The 24,148-nt window shown below is 42.1% G+C and overlaps 6 protein-coding genes across 6 annotated transcripts; 3 read left to right on the top strand and 3 right to left on the bottom strand.

The window, feature by feature from the left end:
- Positions 1-1,180: 1,180 nt before the first annotated feature.
- Positions 1,181-1,755, top strand: SERLADRAFT_404782 (uncharacterized protein; the record flags this gene model as incomplete). The annotated part of the gene is made up of 4 exons (XM_007312575.1): positions 1,181-1,446; positions 1,548-1,571; positions 1,629-1,656; positions 1,717-1,755. The coding sequence occupies 4 exons, from the start codon at positions 1,181-1,183 to the stop codon at positions 1,753-1,755; spliced, it is 357 nt and encodes a 118-aa protein (XP_007312637.1).
- Positions 1,756-3,344: 1,589 nt separating this feature from the next.
- On the bottom strand, positions 3,345-4,478 carry SERLADRAFT_432375 (uncharacterized protein; the record flags this gene model as incomplete). Its single annotated transcript, XM_007312574.1, has 5 exons — positions 3,345-3,695; positions 3,746-3,982; positions 4,038-4,150; positions 4,201-4,216; positions 4,272-4,478. The coding sequence occupies 5 exons, from the start codon at positions 4,476-4,478 to the stop codon at positions 3,345-3,347; spliced, it is 924 nt and encodes a 307-aa protein (XP_007312636.1).
- Positions 4,479-5,085: 607 nt separating this feature from the next.
- Positions 5,086-7,120, top strand: SERLADRAFT_404781 (uncharacterized protein; the record flags this gene model as incomplete). The annotated part of the gene is made up of 9 exons (XM_007312573.1): positions 5,086-5,096; positions 5,326-5,511; positions 5,599-5,702; positions 5,801-5,867; positions 5,984-6,242; positions 6,391-6,511; positions 6,534-6,759; positions 6,899-6,914; positions 7,055-7,120. The coding sequence occupies 9 exons, from the start codon at positions 5,086-5,088 to the stop codon at positions 7,118-7,120; spliced, it is 1,056 nt and encodes a 351-aa protein (XP_007312635.1).
- A 1,030-nt stretch (positions 7,121-8,150) lies between these two features.
- On the bottom strand, positions 8,151-8,546 carry SERLADRAFT_432373 (uncharacterized protein; the record flags this gene model as incomplete). Its single annotated transcript, XM_007312572.1, has 1 exon — positions 8,151-8,546. One exon carries the CDS (start codon positions 8,544-8,546, stop codon positions 8,151-8,153), a length of 396 nt encoding a protein of 131 aa, XP_007312634.1.
- A 645-nt stretch (positions 8,547-9,191) lies between these two features.
- SERLADRAFT_432372 (uncharacterized protein) lies at positions 9,192-9,809 on the top strand (the record flags this gene model as incomplete). Its single annotated transcript, XM_007312571.1, has 2 exons — positions 9,192-9,257; positions 9,327-9,809. 2 exons carry the CDS (start codon positions 9,192-9,194, stop codon positions 9,807-9,809), a joined length of 549 nt encoding a protein of 182 aa, XP_007312633.1.
- Positions 9,810-19,650: 9,841 nt separating this feature from the next.
- SERLADRAFT_432371 (uncharacterized protein) lies at positions 19,651-20,075 on the bottom strand (the record flags this gene model as incomplete). Its single annotated transcript, XM_007312570.1, has 2 exons — positions 19,651-19,900; positions 19,957-20,075. The coding sequence occupies 2 exons, from the start codon at positions 20,073-20,075 to the stop codon at positions 19,651-19,653; spliced, it is 369 nt and encodes a 122-aa protein (XP_007312632.1).
- Positions 20,076-24,148: the final 4,073 nt, after the last annotated feature.

Below are 24,148 nucleotides of genomic sequence, written 5' to 3'. Positions count from 1 at the left end.
ATGGGAGTGACTCAGCAGGATCTTTGTAATCTGTAAACAAACTGTAGATTCTATGTTGATATTATCTCCATGGGATGGTTTATAGCTCACCTCAGATTTGCTCTTACTCTGTAGGTATCTTGTTATTGTCCCAGTGTTTGAGACCATTAGCAGCAGAGGATAAATATTGATGAGTTGCAGGTGATGCCAAAAAACCTGGATGATTACATTTAGATGATTATGAATGGGGGAGTTGCAGTCAAAATACCGGTTTGAGTAGGTGTTGTTGCAAATAACCTTTGAAGTTGCAGATCTGAAGAGCCTATGGCCAGAAGAATCATGAGGGCAACAAATACAACATATAAGTGGAGTTTAGTGTGATGCAGGGCATAGATAGTGAAATAGGGAAGTTCAATGCTCCAGGACAACTTGCGTATTATTTCTTCAAACTTCTTCAGAGTAATTGGGTCCATGTTGAGCTCCCAGTCAAGATACTGGCACATCTCTCTTTTCATCTGGTTAATTTCACGTAATTGGAACATACCCTGAGCCAAAATGCCCCAGGACTTATTACTGTACATGTCGTTGCAGATGACTTTTGAAGCAATCATAAATGCGGAGACAACAAGTCTATGACCAGAGAAGCCTCAAGCTGTGGGAAAACAAGCCTTCAAGCGCTGCAAAAGAACAAGGGTGGAAAAAGTGACAGATGAGTGGAGTTTAGTGCGATGCAGGGCATAGGCAATGGAATAAGGGAGCTTGGTGGATGAGCCAAACATCGATGCAGGATTCCAGGTAATCTCTTAGTAGTTGAGTACAGTGGTCTCCCGATTAATGACAAGATTATTCCCACAACCTTAAATGGCTGATTCTCTCTGCTACTCCCATTGTTGTTCTTTATTAGGTGCTCATTAGGCTGGTGTACAGCTCAGCATCTATGACCCTCAAATTGTATAAAATGTATGTGTTACTTTCTTCATCTCCCTATCAAATCGACTCACCTGTTTCCTCCCCTTCTGCAATAACTGAGTTTCCTCCCCCCGGTTGTTCAAACAATAAACTGCCTGAATGTCCGGCAAGCGTTAATAATGTTGAGGCGGAGGACAAAGCTATAGGTATGATCCGCATGTGTTCTTCCTCTCCATCTCCATCCTGACTAATATCCCCTTCCACAGCCGTTTTGCTATCTCTCCTCACCACCATGACACTGAGCAGCAACAGCGCAATGGTGCTCATGTCCGCTGTCATTGACCACACCATTCCCCACCTTCCTGTTGTCAACACCCCCTCCATGGCTCCAGCACCAGCTTCTTCTCAGTCCGCCACTGCTATTGACACTGCCCTTGTTGCTTCCCCGCCTCTACAGCCATCAATGCCTCTTACCCCTCGGCTGGTGCAACCCACCCCACCACCTCTACATCTGCCACTTCTGGGGCTGCACTGGCCGCTGTGGTTGCCCCCAAAAATGTGACCACTCCCCCAGCTACCTGTACATACCTTGGGCAAGTCTTTGAGGTGCCAGAGACGGTTAGCAATGATCAGCAGTTATATTTGGTAATGCAAGGTAGCCGGATTGGCATATTTTCCGATTGGTAAGTCCTCTAATCCTTTTCTTTTGAAAAAAATAATCTAACATTATACATATGTAGGCAATCCACCTCCCCCCATATCATTGGGGTGAGCCGCAGGGTCTTTACATGTTGCCTCTCTTTAGAGGTTGGAATTACTGCTATGCAGGAGGCCATTGAGGCTGGAGCAGTGGAAATTTTGCCTTGAAGTGGGCTGTTTACATACCTTGTACAATAGCTGCATAGGGTGCACTCTCTGCCTTGGCGTCAACGTGCAAAAGTTGTAGCAATATACTCTTCACATCACAAACTTTGTGCATACTATGGGTTATCACAAGTCACACAAATGATTCTTTTACAGGTATTTAATGTTAATTTAGTATTTTTTACTTAATGACAGGTATACATGTAGTGGCTGTTAAAACATACTTGCCAGAGGTGGCATGTCAAACTGTAACTGACAATCCACCGTATTTCTGCCCCCCGAGCCTCCATCATGACCATATCCTCCTCTCAAAAGAAAGCAGCTGCCTTGGCTCTCCTTAAGTCATCTCCTGCTTAACAAAGGAAGGCTGCTTCCCTGGCTTCAGCCACAGCTGCTGCTGCTGTATCACTAGCTTCAGTATCATCTCTTATTAGATCACCTCAGCATAATTCAATTTTAACTGGTCATGCTTGAGTTAGAGAGCTATTATGTGGACATCCTTGTCAATTCTATAATATGATGGGGCTTTCCGAGCCGCTTTTCCGCAGGCTCATTCAAAAGCTCAAGGATTATGCAGATTTTTGTCACTCCAAGCATATCTCAACAGAGGAGCAGCTTGCTATCTTTCTCTGAATGTGTCGCACTGGTGGAGCAAATAGGGATATGCAGGAGAGGTTCTAGCATAGTGCTGATACAATTTCAAAGTATGCATGTGTTTATTCTTCAATATCATTCACTGAGTATCAAACCTAGTTACTTATAGGATCTTTTTCACTGTATGCTCAATATGGTGGTTTCTCCTGCCTTTTACCAGAAATACATCAATCTCCCCCCTAATGAGGAGATCCCTCCTGAAATCCAAGATGAGCCCAAGTTCTATCCCTTCTTTAAACAGTGTCATGGTGCCATAGGTGGTAGCCATATTGATGTCTTTGTTCCTGATGATACTCTTACTGGACGCTATTGTAATCGGAAGGGTCAGCTTTCTCAAAATATTCTTGCTGCTTGTACCTTTGACATGCACTTTTTATATGCCCTGTCTGGCTGGGAGGGCAGTGCTGCTGATAGTTGTGTGTATAACAATGCTCACAGCAATGGCTTTGTAATTCCTCCAGGTCTATATTATCTTGCAGATGCAGGCTTTCCCTCATGTGATTCTCTTTTGGTCCCCTACTATGGAGTACGATACCATTTGAAGGAATGGGGTAGAGCTTCACAAAGGTCTTTATATCTTTCACTTTGATATCTCAGCTCATACTTGTTATCTTTCAGGCCCAAAAACTTCAAAGAGCTTTTCAATTTACACCATGCTCAAGCTCATAATGTTATTGAGCGCATCTTTTGGGGTGGTTAAGAGACACTTTTGACTAATGGTTGCAGCTCCAGAGTATGCTTTGGAGGTACAAACAAAGCTTGTTCCTGCACTTTGCATTTTTCACAACTTCATACAAGTTCATGATCCTGATGACAGTAACAATGAAGAAGGGGACAGCATAGGTGGTGGACAGAATAGTCAAACTGTGCGGCAGGACCAAAAGGATCATAGTCATGTCATCAAGTAATAGTAAAGCTATTAGACGGATGTAGTTGGATTAAAGGACATCATCAGAGATAGCAGAATATGCATCAGCAATGGCAATATTCTTGGTGAATAGTGCAATTGCTTGTGTGCGCTTAGCAGTAGACAATGCATCATCAACACAAACAGCCTTGATTGCAGCAATTCTCCTCTTAGGTATGCTGGGGACATCATTAATAAGCTGGGAAATACTAGGGTCAGGACGACTGAGTGATGAAGCCATAGCACTAAGAGCATCTGCAATTCCAAGGATGGCAGAAGGTCCTGTCACCTTGGTACAAAGGCGCTTTGATGCAGATGCAGGAGTGGGTGATCCAGAAGCTGCACATTTGTGTTTTGAGCTCTGAGACACTTCAATAGAATCCTAGATAAATGAATAGTGAGGTAAAGTCAACATCAAGCCATATCACATACTTGAGACTTTTCTTCCCCATCCAAGTCTAAATCACTCTCTGGATGACCATCCACTGTGCCCACATCATCTTGATCCACTTGCTCCTTGTAAGGATGAGGTGAGGGCAAAGAAGGCTCATCAATCTCTGGGATATGAAAAGCACCCTCACCAGTGGCATAGTGTCCATCAATGAGTCCAATTATATTGTCATAGAACGGAAAAGGGTTTGTACACCATAGCTTTGCTTCTGGATGGGACTGAGGCAGATCTAATTGAGTACATCCCATGCTAAATTATTGACTCTATACTTACTGCAATATAGTTATCCCACACATCTTTTTCAGCAGTTACTTTCTTTCTGGTATTATCCCATCCAAAACTAGCAGCTCTTGGAGCTGCTGAACAACAAGGCACATAGCCTTTAACTGTGATGATAAAAATCAGTACAATATATGTTGTACAATGGTTGACTTACTGTTCCCCAATGTTGGCTACATTTTGTAGATATGTCTTTGGTGCACCACCACTGGTTTTATGGCTCTGCACTAGCACAACAGCTACAGCAACAAAAGCTGATTTTTTGAAGTTATTGTTAAGTTGATTACCTTCCATTTGTGCCTCCTTCAATTTATCCACAAATGTGGCATCATCCTCTGATGTCCATTTCGCATTTTGGGGCTCTTTTGGGGCTGGACTCTGAGATTGTTGACTAGGAGGTTGGTTCTCTTTGTTGGCAAGGAGCCTGTTTTTCATAGATGAAATCTTGAGTGTGGGCTTTTGAGGTGGGTTTGAGAGTAATAGAGCAGTATGAGCTACTGTAGTTTGAGTGTAAAAGTTGGGAACACAATTTGCAGACCAGTGTGACAAAGTTTTTCCAAAACGAGCTGAGTTGCCAAACACATCAGCTTGTTCCGAAACGGCACCATTTTAAAACAAAACGCAACTCTTTTTGGTGGGTGACATTTTGAAATGGTGACTGCCAAACGGGCCCTTAGCCCGTAATACTTTCCTTTATATCAGCTCTAGCTTTGCTCATCCCCATTGCTCCTTAGTTAGTTAGCATTGGACTTATGCTACCCTTATTCTCTGAACCAGTATATAACACCCCTTGTTTGTAGTTGTAGGGGAGCGCTTTCTGCATCAATAGTAGACTTAGAACTGTGACATTTATTGCGCTCGGGAGCTCTCCCACTTTTCGCTTTCTTTTGTGTGACATTTTTTGTGACCGTTACATAAATGGTCCTCAAACCTCGCCTAGCACTTTCCTTAAGGTTTGCTTAGGGCACTCCTTAAGTGAGGGTTAAGAAAAAAGACACTGCAGAGTTGGGCGGCACCTTGTCGGAGGTTGAAGGCACGGCACATGCAGCTGAGGTGTGTTATGCAGCCTCCCATCAAACACTTATCACTTGCCATCCACTGATTCTCAACAATCTCCCCTGGCCCCACAAAACAAGAAAACTCACCCTCCCAATTTGTCTCAGAGAGCCTCGCTTACCCCCTCCACAGATTTGAGCTAGCAGACAGAAGGCACCCGGCAGCTTCAGGTTTAGTGGGGGAAAAAGCCAGCCTGAACTCGGAGGCTCATTCACTACTTGAATAGGCACAAAGAGCACTGTGGTGCTTTATTTTCAGATTCCACCAAGGAGGCAAAGTCCCGTGGTCACCACAAAGTTGTTAACAAGAGTAGCTCCAGCAAATCTGATGTCCACACTATTATTGCAGATCATATATTCTCTGTTGATGAACATGCTGACACACGCCAAGATTATGCTAACAATCAGCAGAAGTATGCTCGGGCAGTGGATAACCATCTCTCAAAGGAAGTCTCAATGCCCCCATTTCTTTAAATGGCCAATTTGATCTTATCACACAGTTTGAAAACAAAGTATCAGGCCTTTAATTGCAAACTTGGCTCCACTGGTTTAGGCTTTTGCTACAATGATATTGAGCCAGAAACTCATGCCTGGAATCTGATCAGTAAGTCCCTCCCCTCCTCCTCCCCCTTCTCTTTGATCTTGCAGTTTTTTTAACTGCTTTTTCTTTCAGAAAAACTTAAAATCAACCTTCCATGATAGGAGGATCTGCACGGCTGGTGGAGGGAGATACCCTCCATCAACATACTGGCCATCTCATCATCCCCAGGTCATAACCATGGCAAGGAGGCCTCCGATCTAGAGATATCTCTCCAAATTGCCAGCTGAGGCCCTAACTCATCAGCTGTCACCAGCCAAAACCCCTCCTTTACTACCACCTTCTAGTATAGACCCTCCTCCAGCATCTACTTGTACAGACCCTGCAGTGTCTGCTCTCGACCAGAATGTGCTGCAGTTTATGCAATATGATGCTGCCCTGGAGGTGCATCCGGGATATGTGCGCAGCCCTGCTGACACAACTCTACAACAAGTGCTGAACCAGATCCCCCCTCTTTCTGTAACGGACAACTCCTCGCTTGATATGCCAAGCCTTAAGGAGGACTCAAAACCACACAGTGTTGGGTCTGTGTTCAGGACCAGGGGTGTGAGTTGTGCTCACAGCCCAACATTTAGCCCCCCTCAAGGACGCGGCACCTCCCCCCCCATTCTTCTCATCCTCACATTCACCTCAAGCCTCCCTGTATGCTGTCTCCCCTTCTTTAAAGGAGGGGGAATGGCATTTGTTTTACCAGTCTAGTGCTGACTCAGATTCTGACACCACCGGCTTCTCATCCTTCCCCCCAGGTCCATCTGGCCTCTACCTCGTCAGCATTCACCCGCCCCCCCCACCCAGAAGACTTCTAGCAAGCATGGGTGTGAATCAGTGCATGCCAAGGCACTCAAGAAGGCCAACAGTTCCTTGTGCTACTCAAAGGTAGCAACATCATCAAACACCAGAAGCTCAACCTCAAGGTCAAGGTCCTAAGTGATTGGGAGGTTGAGCAAGAGCATAAATGGGAAACGCAATGTGAACACTATGAATCGGAGCAGAGTCTTGCACAGGCTTGTGTTGAGGAGGCCCGCATCAAGCTTGAGACGGTGAAAATTCAGTTGGCAATGCAGTGTGTCTCGTCGCAACCCCCGGTGTTTGGGGATGAAGTTATTGCCCCCCCCCATGGATAATGTTTGAGTATGCTCGCCCCCCCCCCCCTTTTTTTTATGTATTTATATGTTGTATGTTGCTTCATCATTACATAATAGTACAAACTATATGATTGTATGTCTTATATGTTTGCAATGTCATGCTGCTTTTGTGTGTTTCACTATGAGTTCTTGTTGTACAACTTTGTTACTCTAGTTCTTTCTGTAAAATGTAAGACATAACATTTAACATTCAATACACAAGGTACATAATAGACACAAGAAACAAGACATGTATTTAAGTTGGAGCTCTGTCCAGAGCTCTTAAGATTGGACCCATAAGACTGTTACAAAAATTCTGGCCATGAGACAAAAAATTATCAAAGTCAGGTACACTGTCATCTCTAAGTCTTCTTCTCCTCAAGAGCCCAATCAGCTGTATTTTTCCCCCTCTTCTCTTCTTTTCAATACTAATAATCATGTTGTGCAAGATTAAACAGCATTTGATCCATGCCATTGCAAACCTATGTCCATTGGTATCATTAATATTGATCCTCAAATCCTTGAGAGATTGAAAGCATCCTTTCAAAGCTGCAAAAGCATGCTTTGTATAGACACGTATCTAGGTCCAATATCAGTCAATAAGAGAGCATATAAGAATCAATTTACATACTTTGGATAAATGATAGTTAAAGACTTTCTGATTATGGATGATCTTCCCACCAAGTGATTTTTTGAATGGCACAACACACCACTTCTTACTGGGATAAGCAGAATCAGCCCAAATCCACTCAATGGGACCAAAAAGTGTTTGGTGTTTATTATAAATGCGAGTATCACACAAAGCACTTGCATCATGAGTAGAACCAGCATGGCCAGTACTGTAGTCATAAATACGGAGGTTGTGGGGAGAAACCACAATCTGTGTAAGGCATTAACTAAGAGATAAAAAAGTAAAAAAGCTACTCACCTGAAAACTAATAGAGTACCTTGATTTCCTGTCAAAATACCCTTCCCCATAGAAGCCAGGCTTCTGGTAAAGGTTAAAGCCCGAACCATCAGCGCATAACCATCCTCCTTCTCATGCCCTAATGGTCTTGCTTCTCACCTACTCTTTTGCTTTCTTCTTATCAGCATCTCCATCCTGGGGAAACTTGATATACTGATCATGCCTATTGAGAATGGCTATCATGACTCACTCTGTATAGTCCACAGTAGACCTAGTAAAAACTCCTGTTAATATAGCAGTGTCCTCAATGGAGGCTGTATCTCCATAGTGTCCAAAATGGAACATGGCACATGCAATCTGCTGCTTAGCAGGAGCCTGTGGGTTATTAGAATTATTATAAAAGCTTGGGTCATCTTCTAGCCTCTACACAATCTCAAAAACAGTAGAGGGAGAGGTACACATCAGACGGTGAAAGATAGAACAGTTATTTTCAGCCCATTCATGGAGATATTGAAATACAGAAACATAAGGGGCAAAAGGACAATAGGTGAGAACACGAGTAGAAAGGATGACATCTTCAATGGCAAACAGATTGGTGGTATGAGCTAAGATGATATTGTCCATACCAGAAGATGAAGAAGAGAAAGAAGAGTGGGAGGAATCAGAATCATCACCAGGTAATGCCCCCCCCCCCTCAGGGTGCAATTCTACTTCAGAAATTAATTCAGCAATTTTATGCTGAATAAAGATATTCAAAGCATGTTGCTTGGCATTCTGCAAAGCAGAAAGAAGCTGAGCTTCTTCAGAGACTTTAGGCATGGCTGAGACAAAACTTTAAGCTCTATTCTCAAGGTCCTGTCCTTATATATGAGCCTGGGGTGTTTCTGTGTTTCTATTAAGTTGTTATTGAACCTAGAGCATGCTATCTTTGCTCAAATTTACTCAACTACCCAAAGGTGGCAGCTTACTAATCTCAATATCCGCACAATATGGCTGTGGCTGGTTTTTCTCAAAATATTTTGCAACTATTTGGTATCTACTGACTTTTAAATCCTACAGTCTCACTGCTCAATGCCGGAGCGTCTTTTTTCCTTGATGCTCACTTAAGAAGTGCCCTAAGCAAACCTTAAGGAAAGTGCTAGGCGAGGTTTGAGGACCATTATATTTTTCACATTACCCATCTATAACTACATCCAAAAAAACCATCTTTTTGTTGTCTGGACCTTGGACTGATCACCCAGGATCACCCGGATGACCATCTCAAAAATATTGAATAGCACAAATAGGACAGGCCCGTATAACCTGCATCAAAGAAGTTGCCTGGTAGTTGCAGCGCAACTACAGGCTAGTAGTGAGTCATCACTACCTTGCCGAACTGATAGTCCATCTTCCCAGATTATTACCCTTCAGGGACCAGGTTCAATATCCGTCGCTGATACTCAGGTTAACCCCTCGAGTAACACAATGAGGAGTCCCTCACACCGTCCTGGAGACGAGTATGAGGAGGTACCAATATTATACCAGACACCTGTCAGCACCGGTAGAATAGATAAAACATTGAATTTACCTCCGCATATTGATATATCCTGAAAAACTCAGCCCGGATGCGGGCATGAGTCTGTCTTAAATGCTGAACAAGAAAGATTGGTAAGGCAAGCAGAGTTGAGGCTTACAAATGAGCAACTGGAACAAATCCTAAAACATAGGGAAAAGAAAGGCAACCACTATGACCCTGAAAAAGGGTCGGATAGAGATGAAGGACCTTCACTTTCAAAAGGAAAGGGACTGGACCCAAGGAACTGGGGAAATATCTCTGCTGAGTCCGATATGAATCTCGATGAGCAACAAAAAGCTTATGAGACTTGGAAGGAGGCACAATACTGGGCACAACAAGAACCCGTGAACTTATACCACAAAATGAATCCTTCATCCAAAAAGTCGGCTGAAGAGCAAAACAGAGAATTACAAGGCACTTATGAGCGGGAGACCAGTAGAACTAAAAATGAACTTACTAAACTAAGGGCACACTTAGCCAAAGAAAAGGAAAATATCAATGTGTTCATCCAGACATTGCTGTCTTAGATGCTACTAACTGTAACAACCAAGAATTTTGTTACTCTGGCGCACAACTCAGACAAAGCTGTAAAGGTAGTGAGGGGAGTGGTTACCCTTTAGGATAGGACCAAGTTAGTTGTGGGTAAACAACAGAAGGACTTGCTGAGGAGTCTCCTGGATCTATTGGGTATTTATACTACTCCATGTTGTTTGTACATGTGTACTATACAGTTTGATGAGGGCAGTGGCTGATGATGTCACAAGGCACAGCCCATGTGACCAGTTCCACTGTGTGAGATACTTGTAGCTAAAAATAAAGAAACACAGCCCAGTGCAAGAAGGTGGAGTTTGAACAAAAGGAAAGTGCTGTCTGGCACAGTGTGTGAAAACTACAGAAGAAAGTTAAAGAGGAGAATAAAAGTTAAAGGTCCAAAAATGGTGTATCGTAACACTAACCCTGTAGTAAAACTCATAAACAAAATGATTGAGCCTACCCAGGAATTGGGAACCACCAGGACACCCCATAAGTTAAACCTAATCAACCAAATCCTGGCCGCCAGTTACATTGGGAGATTATTAGGACAAATGAGAAACAAAAATAGAGGACCCTCAGACTCAGGAAGCTCATTGAGTGAATCCAATTTGAGTTCCAATGGAGACACAAGTGATTCTTCCTCTAATGACGACTCCAAAGTGTCATCATTGGGTCATAGATTGAAACATTGGAAGAAGAAATCCTGAAAAAAAAGAAAAAAACAAATCTTGAAGCCAACAGAACCGGCACCATATGATGGTAAAGCTCACTAGTGGGAGTTCCACTGATTTGTGATGGCCGCAACAGCCTATGTAAAAGAAGGGCAAGTACCCTAGTCTAACAGGGTATACCGGTTATCACTGTTTCTCAAAGAAAAGGCATACAAATTCAAGAAGTAGCCAATAATCCCTTCAAATAGAATCTGTATAGGTTCTTCATAGGAATGTTTAATTATTACTTTCTGGTGAACTTTTGTTTGGAGCAATGAGACAAACTAAGGAAACACTATCAGAATAACAAATCAGTCCAGAAATACATCTACGAACTGACCAAACTCTGGAATATGATCAGCGACATGGATGAGAGACAAAAGGTGATTCAGCTCTGGATCGGGTTAAATGGTGACCTGAAAAAGGGACTGTGGATAAAGTAATTACATCCCAAAGTCTCAAGCCTCACTGAAGTTCAAGGAATGGCCAAACTCCTCAAAACAGCCAACACAGCTGGGGAAGTAGGAGCTAGAAGGGCCCAACAAAAGGAAAAAAAGATAGACCCACCAAACGACTCGGTCAGTTGAAACCATATGGAAGAAGTTGTTTTCCTCCAAAGAACCAAGGATCTCAGCCTGATCAACCAAGGTGCAGCAGCTATACTGTGTAAGACGTCCGTGGTTACATGTCATGTTTAAGATCCTACATTGTATAACCTTGGCTATATAGCTCAATTGGTAGAGCAGCTGGCATGTATCCAGAAGGTTCCAGGTTCAATCCCTGGTCTGGTCATTATCCAGTTTTATCAAGAACCTCTCAGCAGCCGCAGAAGAGGTCCGCAAAATTAGTAGGACCATAGAGCTCTACACCATGCAATTTGGTGGTGGGTCCACCTGTTACAATCTGAGGAGACTATAACATCCATAATCCAATCCTTATTGGCAATGGAAGACCATGAACCTTGAACAATGGATGGTAGCATAACTTTAGGGCCGGATTAGGATTATAATAGAAGACCAGATGATAGCAGGGAATTGTAGAGTAGATTCAACTTGTTCTATCCTAATGTCATACAGGGGTCTATATACTGAATAGGTAGTGAATCCAAGTTCAGTGTCATTATGTATTATGGACACTATACAAGTACTCCTAAAGGACATTTAGGGTACAACAAGGACATCCTATTGGAGTATCCGGGACATATTTAGATTACCACATATATAAACCCTAAAGGACACCTTGTTACCTATTATGAGACATTTTTGAATTTAGAACATCCTAGGATAGTCCTACCTTGTAATAATATAGGATATATAACTTTTGAATTTTTAATCAATATAAGGACCCCTGGCACCACTTTGGAGTCCTAGGATTCTCAAATGTCCCTTGGATTGAATTTAATTTAAGAGAGTCCTGTATGGATTACCTGCATGTGGGATAATCTCAGGATAAAAGCCTCTTAGGCAGATCATTGAACTATAACTGATCAACCTAAGAGGCTATGAAAAAAGGTTGACTGAAGTGCAAATCCCTAGAGAATACTACTACCTCATCCCAATGATAAAATTGTATATTAACCAGACCAGGGACTGAACCTGGAATCTTCTGGATACATGCCAGTTGCTCTACCAATTAAGCTATATTGCCAAGGTTATACAATGTAGGATCTTAAACATAATATGCAACCATGGACGTCAAAACAAAGTTGTCTCTGCCCTTTTCTTAGTTATCAAAGGTGCATTTCTGAATGTAATCACAGATGTACTCATACACGACATGAAGCAACCAGGTATACCTGGACCTATATCCACATTCGTCAGAACCACTCTACAACAACGATGCACAAAACTAAAATTTGACGACTACATTTCTGACTGGACAACCATTTGCAATGGTGTCGGACAAGGAGACCCCATGTCTATCCACAATGCCTCACTCATTGACATTGCAGCAAAAAACAACAAAAATGAGCTAACACTAGCTTTTGTAAACAACACAGTTCTCCTAGCAATAGCACCCATATTTACTGGAATGCATGCCATTGTCACTGACATGCTAGAACAAGATGACGGAGCACTACAATGGGCCAAAACACATAACTCCAAATTCAAAATATCAAAATTTGCGCTAATAGACTTCTCACACAGCACAACAAAAATACGCCAACCAATACAAATTGGCAACAATGTGATACAACCACAAAACTTCACCAAATTCCACCAAAATCTATAATAGCAATAGCCAAAGGAACCCAATACGCATTATAAATCTGACGACTATCCCGAAACACCACAGGAGTCTCTCCCAAGCACATCCGACAACTTATTCAAGCTGTAGCAATCCCACAGATCACCTACGTAGTGGACATATGGTGTAAACCCCCCTTTAAATGTAACACCATAAAACTCAATCGCAGTGCTGCAGGAACCACTCAAAAAACAGACAGCGTACAAAGAATTGGCCTAATCACAGCAACAGGAGCTATGTGCACCACAGCAACAGACGCACTAATGTCACACTTATACATCCCACCAGCCACCATATTACTCAATAAACTCTGTTTCAGATCAGCAGTCCACATTGTGTCTCTGCCCCCACAGCACCCCCTACATGCAGCCTACATGAAAGCCCACTGTCACCCCACAGTAAAATGTCACTGACACACATTACACAAACACGCATTAACATACAACACCAAGAGTTAGTTACTCTGGCGCACACAAGAACACACTATAAAGGTAGTGATGAGGGAGTGGTTACCCCTTAAGCTGCAGAGAGTTTGTTGGTATACAATAGGTGGACTCGCTGAGGAGTCTCCTTGATCTATTGGGGTATTTATACTAATACAGAGTGTTTGTACCTATGTACTGTACAGTTGATAACAGCAGTGGCTGATGATGTCAGAGGGTGCAGCCTGTGTGACCAGCTCCACTGCGTGAGAGAGTTTGTGTCTAAAAGAAGAATAAAGGCAGCGCTGCGCGAGAAGGTGGAGTTAGAACAAAAAGGAAAGTGCCGCATGGCATAGAGTGTGAACTATAGTAACAAGATTAAAGTGGAGAATGAAAATTAAAGGAAAGGTCCAAAAATTGTGTTATTGTAACAACAACATACACCTAGACTCAGTTGAAACCATATACCTCATCCAATACCCACCACACACTTGTCTGATCTACAAAAAACAAGTCCCACCAACTCAACAAGAAGCTATCAACAATTATGAAACCATCAATGACAACATACAAATATTTACTGATGGATCCATGCATGACAATGCAGCAGGAGCAGCAGCAGTCCTATACCACAATGTTAGGAAGAGCAAAATGCTACAATACCACCTAGGTCCATCCCACTTGCATACAGTCTTTGAAGCCAAAGCTATAGGACTCACACTAGCCGCAAAGTTGCTACAGTCAACCAGGTGCATCACTTATCCCACATTTATTTTTACAGATAACCAGGCAACCATAGTGGCCAGTCACATCTTTGACGGACGTCTTGGCCACTACATTCTTGACTACTTTAATGTAGAAATCAAAGCACTTTGGAAGCAACACGGAAGAACATGCAACATAACACTACAATGGATTGCAGGACAAAAGGGAATACCAGGCAAAAAAGATGCAGACAAGCTAGCAAAAGAAGCTGCCACATGATGTCCTTTACTCACCTGGGACAAATAGTGACTGAAGATACCCAGAGCTGCTGAAATAAAGGGTAGGAAAGTTAATACACCATTGTTACTGCGTTCTTACTTCCTTACTTTAGAATCTGTTGAAGATGGATGGGGTGATCTCTGTGCTTCTTGCTTTCAAAACTCTTACAAAGACCAAGGACTAATGGTGCTTATCTTCTCCTGCTCTGTGTCTCTCCTTTCTCCTTACCTATTTTGCCTACAGCCTTGACAAAACCGGATAAACCCTGTCTCTGCCGAAGCAGCCATTGTTCTCCATGGAGCATAGCCACCACTCCATGGAGTCATTATACTGTAGCGAGTAGCACCTCGGACTATAAGTAGTAGGGGGATTAGTATAGGAATACCTCAGTTATTTCTATAGCCTCTCGGGCAGCGGCTGAGGTATGTTACATTACATTTGTTAGAGATTACCTTAAACTAACATCTATTGTAGTTTCACTTAGGTAAATAATAAAGTCGTTTCTATAGCCTCTTGGGCAGCGGCTGAGTTTCACTTAGTTTTATTAAGCCTAAGCCTTTCAATGCTGTTTACAATGCCAGATCAGTTTTCAAACCAAAATCTCTTATGGATGCCTATCCAGCCTCTGATGTTAAACAAGGTGACTTTGTACTCCTCAAAGTATACTTGAAACAATTTGGGACCACCTTCAATGGCCAAGACAATGATCTCTGGAACTGCTGGAAAACTACTTTCAAACTGCAGGCTGTATCAGTTATTCACAGTGAATCCACATTGATCTCTATTTAACAAAAGTGATTTGTACCAATCTTCTTATCTACTCCTTTTCAAATCTAATCCTCTTCTCTTTTCCGTGGAGCCGGTTTCTCCACTGTCCCTTTCCGATGTACCATTATTGATCCCATTCTTGTGTCCATACCGTAAAAAAGTTTGAAATCTAAACTTTTTTGTCTCCTTCATGTCTATGTCACCAACTAACATGCACAACAACAATCCCTTTCTCCCATCTGATGAAGAAATTTTCAACTTGATGGACAACATCCTTGCTTGTGAGCCTTCTGCAGGTACTGGGTGCATCACTTGTATTTTGGATGAATGGAAACCTTTCTGGACTATTAGCCAAAAGGTCTCTCCTTTTCCCTCCAGTTTTGCCCTAATGATACTCTCTAATTTGCAGAGAATGTGTAAACCTTGCCACAATCATTGATCCCGTTCTACCATAAACTATCCTTACTTTGTTATTGGTCCCATTTTTGTCGACTGTTCTTCTCTCTCTCTTGCAATGACCTAGTACAACGCATCCATCCCATCTCCTTGCCCTTCCCTGTCAATGATCTCGAGGTCTTGACTCGTGTTGCTACCCTACTTTGCACCAACTTTCCTTCCGACTTCAGAAGGTTCTACAATTGCAACCCTTCCATCATAAACTGGTACTTCCAGTTATATGGTTCTCCTATCTCTTCTCCACCCAATGGAATTGTTAATTTCTATTTCCTGAAAGACCCTCAATTGGTGGTCCAATCTACGTCATAAAGGGGGGCCTGCTGATGAAGATTGGATCCGCAATTAAACTATGACCGCTGATGACATTGCATATACCATATGGTGGTACATAAGGAGTGGCAATCATCCCTCAGCCACTACTCGGGAATGCAAGTATATCCGCTGTCTCACCACCATTTGATGTCAACCTCTACTGCTGTTCTTGCTGTCTCATATTGCATACAGGAGAGACATCCAGTAATTCTATTCACACATTACTCACAAAGCAATCATTGTCGGTGTTCCCTGCAAACCAGACACATACTCTGTTGCTCCTTTTCTCACCACCAACTTCAATCCACTGTCATTCTTTCCTCCTCTCGTCAACCCAATTGATAATAATGTCAATCACATACTTTGTGACTACAAACATGCTCCTGAAAATCACCTCATCCCTCTTATCAAAACAAGTGTCTGTAATTACCTGGAATATGGAGGGTCTGTCGGCGGTAACAATTACTTCGGCCCTTTTCACCCCTTGCACTCCACCACCATACATCCTCCCTTTCTAAAATCTCGTGAACTTGATTCACTTTCTTTGCCACAGTGTATCCTATATTTTGCTAACCATTACACCATTTATTTCCTTGATCAGTCCTACCCTTCCAAAGTTAATACTCTGCTGTGTGACTTGCTACAGCTTCATTTTCATCGGCTGACCACTGAACCTTCTTGGAAAGGTGGCCTTCTTCCCCAACTCTGAACATTAGTTGAGGAGGGTTCTGTGGGTAGCAAACGGCCATCACTTTGTTGATTGCTCTGCAAAATGAGGTAAGTTAAATTTCTGATTAGTAATGCTGTGTTTTTCCTTTTTTTTAATGCAATTGCTTCTTTTTCTGTAACATATTGTGTTTGTGATCCGCATTATTTACACTCCAATTGTATAGTTTGTATTTGATCTTCGCCACTATTCAAACTCACAACCAACTCACAACTGTGGAACTTGTTCCCCGACTCCATTTACACGCTAAATTCATAATGATAGACCAATATTTTGAAAAATTACATGCATAGAAGTTTGACTGACTTTCCACTGAGTTGATTTGAGTTGGAATATTAGACTAAATATTAAAAAAAGGCTAAACTGGTTAGACTCTGACAAAGTCACATGCTGGTGGCCAGCACTGTAAAATTATTCACACTCCATTTTGTCTTCTTGTATGTGTGCTCTCACATGGTGGTTTATCAATATCCATTTAGATGTACTGTTGTTGACTGTCAGTTCAGATGGGGGGCTATTTAGACGTCACAGAGGTCACACAAGCTCTGCTCAGCACTTACTATCAGTGGTTGGACATGATTTTGAGTGTGGTGCACCTGAACTTTTTGAAATTGAGATTGCAGTACCTTAGTAGAGTGTACAAACAAAATAATGCCAATTAGTAAAAATAAATAAAACAAAATAACAATCTTAAGGTTCTGCCACCTTCCCCAACTCTGAACTAGTGTTTGAGTTTGCACTGGTGCAACTTGGACTTGGTTTCATTCCCATATGCCACTACCAGTGCTTGTATACTATTATTACTACCTGCTTTCAGCTAAGTGATTAGTCTTTTGACCAGCATTATATATAAAGAGCTCCTTGATATGTGACAAACTTTTACTATGGCAAATACAGTATGCAACTTAACCAAAAATACATTGATTTGGACAACAATTCAGTAGTGTTGCACACAAAAATTCTGATATTTGCTGATCTCCCTTCCAAATGTCCTGAGGCATTTTGTATTATGAAGCTGCAAATGAAGTTTACTGGTGTCAGAATGGGGTTGGGTCAGAGGTCTGATAAGCAGAACAGCCGGGCTAGGTGAAAAGCAGTCATTATCTTGCTGTTGGGTTGGGCATGGAGTATATGATGCAGTTCTAATATGTGTCCTGTGCTGTTGCTTGAACTGAGCCAACACAGACATGAGTTGAGTTGCCTGTTGAGCCTATGAAAGCTAATGAGTTGAGAGGCAAGGATGAAACTAGCAAAAAAGGTTTTGTCATTAGTTCAAAACACTGTTTTCACCTGCTCAGCACTGGAAACAAAGAATGACTGTAAGTGATAGCAACCACCTCACTGTAAGGTAGTGTAGTAAAGTATTGTAGTATGTATTTGTATTACTAGTATAATAACATACAATTAATCTAGAAACTTTCTAGAGATATGTTAACACAATCAACATGCCAATAGAAAGCAAAACTATACAATGATGGATAGTAAAGGTAGGATTGTTTTACTTGGAGATAGTTTTGGTTCTCTGTGGTCCACAAAATTGTGTTACTTGGAGGTAGTTACTGTTCTAGGCTGTCTGGAGATGCAAAGGAGCTTGAAGATAGTTGCAGTTTTCTGTGGTCCATAGGCAGGAAGGGTTGTTGGTGTTCCATAAGGAGAAAGGGTTGTCAGCGGTCTATAGGTACAAAGAGACTGTGAACTGGTGGAGGCGCAAAAGAGCGGTGGTCCATAGATAAAAAAGGAACTAGAAACAGGTGGAGGTGCAACTGGTGCAGGTGTGTAAGACCGGCTTGCAGGGCGCTTAGTTCTTGATGCATTCTGAATTGGAGTGCTGCGGTCAAATGCTGAAGTGATGTTACTGTTATTTATGGTATGTATTGCGTCAATATCATTTTGATTAGCCTTTTTCAGGCAGATATGCTTTGCAGTGTTGAGCCTGATCTGATTTGTATCTATCATGCAATGAGGTAAGTTGTGCAGATGGGAAGGAATGACTGGGAGGATCCTACAATGGCTGTATAATGCATGCATGTTTAAAACAAATTGATTGTTTGACTTTTGTAAATTTGGTCATTTTCAAATGCTCTTGATGTTGCCTTACATTTTTTATGTCTTTGCACATTGCAGTGCAGCAGTCATGCTGTATATTAACAACGCAAATTATGTCCTGTGCAAAATTGGTTGTGTATTTAGTTGCATCAATAAATATACTCATTTCAGGCTTGCAAACATCTTTGTTTGCAGTAACTCTGAGACATGGGACCCGTAATATAGAGTGTAGGGCCAGTAAGAACTCAAGTCTTGTCAGCACAATATGTGAAGCCCGCTGAGTGCTTGCTTGAGTCCCTACATCTGGCACCATAATTTCTTGAACCTTTCCAATATACAAACTTCCTCATGACCAGGCTATAATGTGAGAGTTGATACGTGCTCTATCCCCATCTTGCGTGACAAACGGTTTGGCCATTTGTAAGTGTGTATGAGCAGGTGGGCTTGAACCTCCAATAACCTTGGCCACTTTTGTTGAACTCCAGGCGATTGGATCAGGCTTGACACTTTTGGCTGAGAACAACCGGACAGACCCAACTGTATGTGTGACATTTGGAACAAGGCCCAGGAGTCAACGTAGTTTGGGGTGGGATGTATACTCTAATATTGCACTGCCAGCACTAACCCACTTCTTCAAAGTGGGATCTAGCCAAAGTCCACCTGTCACAATATGTTTGATGATCTCTTGTGTGGCAAACAAGTTGCATGTGTCTCAGCTTGGGGCTTGACAATTGTTGTAGATAGATGCTAGACAAAACACATGATTGAATGATTTATATCTCTCAGTAGAGAACAAGATAAGGGGTCCAAAATGTCGTATATAAGCTGGGAGATAGGCGAGAAAGTGAAATTTTGGCTTCGTGATGAGTGTATGGAGGCACATTTTGCTGTGACGTTGAGGAAATCTTTGATGGTTCTTGAAAAATCCGCTTATACATTGTCAACAAACAGCTCTAGCCTATAGATGACATGCATACCAGGTATTTATTGGTGTCCTCAATCTCGGTATGCCAGAGAAGCGTTACTAACTCACCCATGATGCTCCAACCAGACACTAAGTCCTATGGGACAATATCATACACTAGGTAGGCCATAACATGTACCAGACTTTTGAATTGCTTGCCTATTAAGCTTCCTTTATATTGACAGACATATTTGGCACCTAGAATTGGGACCTTAAGCCCATCTTTGTTGACACACCAATTTTCTGATTGCCTTGGTCAGACTTCTTTTCCACTTGTGTCCCTCCAACTTTGCAGGTCTGGCAAAAATAGTTACATTTGAGGCCAGCATGGCTGCATTCCTCAGGTTGCATTGGATTGTTGCCAGCTACAAATAAATTATAAGGCATTAGCATGACTTCCTCATCATACTTGCAGTCCCATATTATTACACCAGTATTCGCTGTGTCACTATACAGATTCAAGTATCACTTGTAATGTAGCATGTTAGTGTATCTGTAACATACCTAATAGAGTTTTGAACAGCTTTTATAAGCTCCATGGGGGATGTATACGGTGAGGAAGACACAAAACGGATATTAAATTCCTTCTCTAACATCTTCCGGGGCATGGCAGCGTTTGACATGTAAACAATGTGCCAGAGACGTTGTCTATGAATAAAATCAGCAGCACAGTAAGAACCATTTGCCCACCTGATTTTTTTTGAAGTGGGTTGGGCATAGCATTGGCATAGGTTTGTGAAGATTCTACAAGGAGTATCAGAGGCGGTTTATACATTAAGTGAGAAAATGTACGGGTAAAATTGCAAAATTCCTCAAGACTCTTGTAGATGTGCTCAAAAGTCCATACAAATATTGAGGTTGAGGTGATAACAAGCTCAGGGTCCACATTAAATCCTACCTGCAATGTTAATAGTACAGCGTAAGAAGGATGACCTATGTATACACCTCTGAATGCACAACACCTCGTCCTCAAGCAAGCACCTCTGTCAGCATAGCACTGTCAGTATTAGATTTAGCCTGGATAACTTTTTTGGGGATGAAGTATCCCCCATCAGCTTGCTGTAGTAATTCATTAGCAAATTAAATATAGCTGTCCACTCAAACAGACGGTATTGACAATGATGGTGGTAGGTCAAAAAGGATTTTGCTTCCATTGTAAACTTGTGACATCCCTCCTTGATCAACAATTTTACTTTTAGTAAACTACAGGGTATTTTGGAGAACAACACACCAAATATGTGGCACTTACTGTCATCTTACAGCAATATGGGATTTTTAGCATGCTAATTTGTTCACCTTACACCAGATTCGGCCCCATAATATTGTATGTAGTTTTTAACTGATAGTCCATCTGTGTGATTAATAATGGACTCATCATAAAACAGACCACACTGGGACTTGCTATTGCCACTCACTTACACATGTTCACAGTATGCCAATTACTCAGCTCAATGTCAAAGCCTATATCTATTTTCCACATCATCTCACCAATTGTTGTTCAGCGTGGATAGTCACCTAGGAAGATCAGTAGTATATGATATAGTATATGCAGCACCCAGCACAATGACATATGCAAAGCTGCAAGAACCATAAGAAGCTGCTATACCAGGCTGTGGCAGATCCTTCCATATAGCCAGCAACAATGTTATATTCAAACCTTTGCAAGGACATGTGGCTATTGTATTGGCCACAAAAATCAAAGGATAAAAGGATTTTTAGGTGCTGCAATTGAGTTGGTAGGCTATGACCCAAACATTGCCTGGGAACAGTCTATAGCCAAGTAATCTATGATCTGTTCAGCCGGGCTGTAAGATCATCTAACCCAAGACAACCACAACACTCACATCCCTGGGTACACATTTTAAACCCAGGGCTAGTATGTACATTTATTACATTACTGTACAAGAGGTGTACCTACTATTCAACGCCTCCTGGGTTTTTTTACCTTTAGCGTCTGATCTACCTTGGTGTCCTTGGCTTGTTGAAGCCGCTTTACTGGACTATTCCATATTGCCAAGCATCACTTACAGATAGATTATCAATGTGTTAAAGTTAGACAGGTCCTAGGCCATATTGATGGGGCTCGGGGTAGAGTTCTCAGACCTGTTTCTTATCACACATTATCACACTAAAATTGTAGTATAGGTAGCTCAAACTTATATGGATCAAGTAATTAAATGTACACTGAGTGGTGAGTGAGGAGAAACTAAGTATATGCAAATGAAATCTAGTTGAAAAAAAGAAAGAAAGAATAAAACTTATACTACAAGTCCATTGAACTATGATTTTATCTAATTGTACTCCCTCTCTTTTGCTTTCAACCTTGCTACCTCATCCTTCAGCTGGCTAATCCTCTCATAGAGATCCCCAATGATACCCTGCCTTCATTCCATCCTTGCTACCCTTTCTTCCAAGGAAGGAGGTGGACTCCACTGCTGTGCCAAGGATGACCATTATACATGTCTGGGAACCGGGGATGTAAAATTGAAGTTGATGAGGTCCCAGCCATCACTTTGAGGAGTGACAGTAATAGGGACCTCACCTCCCGGGGGTGTATGAGGTCTCAGTGGCTGAGGTGAATCCCCTTGTTGGGCCTCAAAAGGCCAGTAAGGTGGAGGCCCGGGGGACGGACGAGGGGTTCTATGAATGTCCAAAGGCGTTAACTGAGAAACCAAAAGAGAGCACAGAGACAAATGTATTTGACCTAGGTATACCAATATTCAAGTAGATGATTGTATTGCTATATATATGCCTAAAAATATCTCATGGATGCTTCAAATCCATCAGGACCTTAGAGGGCAGAATTATCAAGATTAATAATAGCTCAGGTATCTATCAAGAGTGGAGGTAAAACCACACTGCATCTCAGCAATCTATTTCACTCTTCACCACTCATCATCCTGTGACCCAGCCAGGTCGTCTAAGATGGGCACCCTATTACCCAGCTGGGTTGTCTAAGACGGGTGTCCTCTCACCCAGCCAGGTCATCTAAGACAAGCACCCTGTAATGTACTGACCCAGCCAGGTTGTCTAGGATGGGCAGCATCTCACCCAGCTGGGTTGGCAATGATGGGCACAATAATATCATGTCTAACATGGCCCAGCTGGCACACTCTGCCAGACTCCGCTGGCCCCGTCTATATAGTAATAATATCAGGTAATAATGCCCCGTCTAAGATGGAAGGTTATTACTATATTATGTGAGTGACAAGGGTAATAAATGTTGCAGTTTGTCGATATAGGGTATAATAAAATCCAGGACAAGATCCCCAGTCATAGTGTCTATAGAATTTTAAATTTTTAGTAATTTTATAACCATAATAGAAGGCTTACTGGACTTGGGAGCTCTTAATACTTCTCCAACGTCTCTGACCATTTTCCAATCCAAAGTAGCTAGAAGTGCTAGCATGTAAACAGACCCCCCAGCAGCTAGTACCCCATATTTACTTCCTAAAGCCCTCCACTCTAAAAACCTTCGTAGTGATGGCCTTGCTTCTAACTTTGCTATTTCCCCATTATTAAGGGCAGTAATGTTGGAATAGATAGATGTCTGTGAAATAAGACTTGTACTTTGTCAATGCCTAGTATATAAATACTGGATAGAGAAAATACCTTTCATAGTTCATATAGAGCTGCAAATAGCTCATCATCATAAGGAAATTGTTGTCAACCCCCTTTTGTCTAAAAGCCTGGCAATGTGAAATTGTTGCCCCAATTGAGTGGTCAGAGTCAGATCCAATATAGTGTGCAGTACTATCACTGTGGGGATCAACTTATATAAGCCCAGCTTATATGCTGAAAATATTCAATTTTAGCTTTTTTCAGCCAATCAGAATGCAAATATCCAATATCTTCAGCATATAAGCTGAGCTCATATAAGTTGATCCCCACAGTGTATGTTTGATGCCTTTTACTATTGCCTCAGGGTTGGGCATCTCTCCAGAGAGACAGCAAACTGCTAGTTTGGCAATGAGAGCCCCTGCACCTTGTGTATAGGCTAATTCTTGAGCTACTTGTAGTCCTCCTGTAGGGGTGTTACAACCAAAGTTTTGATATTCTGGTGCACAACTCAGACAAAGCTATAAAGGTAGTGAGGGGAGTGGTTACCCTTAGGATAGGACCGAGTTAGTTGTGGGTAAGCAATAGGAGGACTTGCTGAGGAGTCTCCTTGATCTATTGGTGTTACGATAACACAATTTTCGGACCTTCCCTTTACTTTTATTCTCCGCTTCACCCTTGTACTTTAGCTTTCACACATGGTGCCACGCGGCACTTCCCCTTTTTTCCAAACTCCTCATTCTCGCGCCACATTGCCTTTCTTCTTATTATAGACACAACTCTCTCACACAATAGAGCTGGCCATGCGGGCTAGGCCCCATGACATCATCAGCCACTGTCGCTATCAACTGTATAGTACATATGTACAAATAACCCTGTAGTAGTATATATACCCCAATAGATCCAGGAGACTCCTTAGCAAGTCCTCCTGTTGTTAACCAACAAACTCTCTGCAGCTCAAGGGGTAACCACCCCTTCATCATCTTCCTTATAGTGTGATCTGTGTGTGCCAGAATAACTAACTCTTGGTTGTTACATTAGGACTCGCTCTTCTACTCTCTCGCACGTTTGTGCAAAAAGTCCCACTGGGCACCCGGACTCCAGGGTGAAGGAGATTTGGTTATTGGTTGGGAATATC

This window comes from Serpula lacrymans (genome assembly GCF_000218685.1).
Source record: "Serpula lacrymans var. lacrymans S7.9 unplaced genomic scaffold SERLAscaffold_1, whole genome shotgun sequence".
Classification (NCBI taxonomy): Eukaryota; Fungi; Basidiomycota; class Agaricomycetes; order Boletales; family Serpulaceae; genus Serpula; species Serpula lacrymans.
This window is presented reverse-complemented; position numbering and strand designations above follow the sequence as displayed.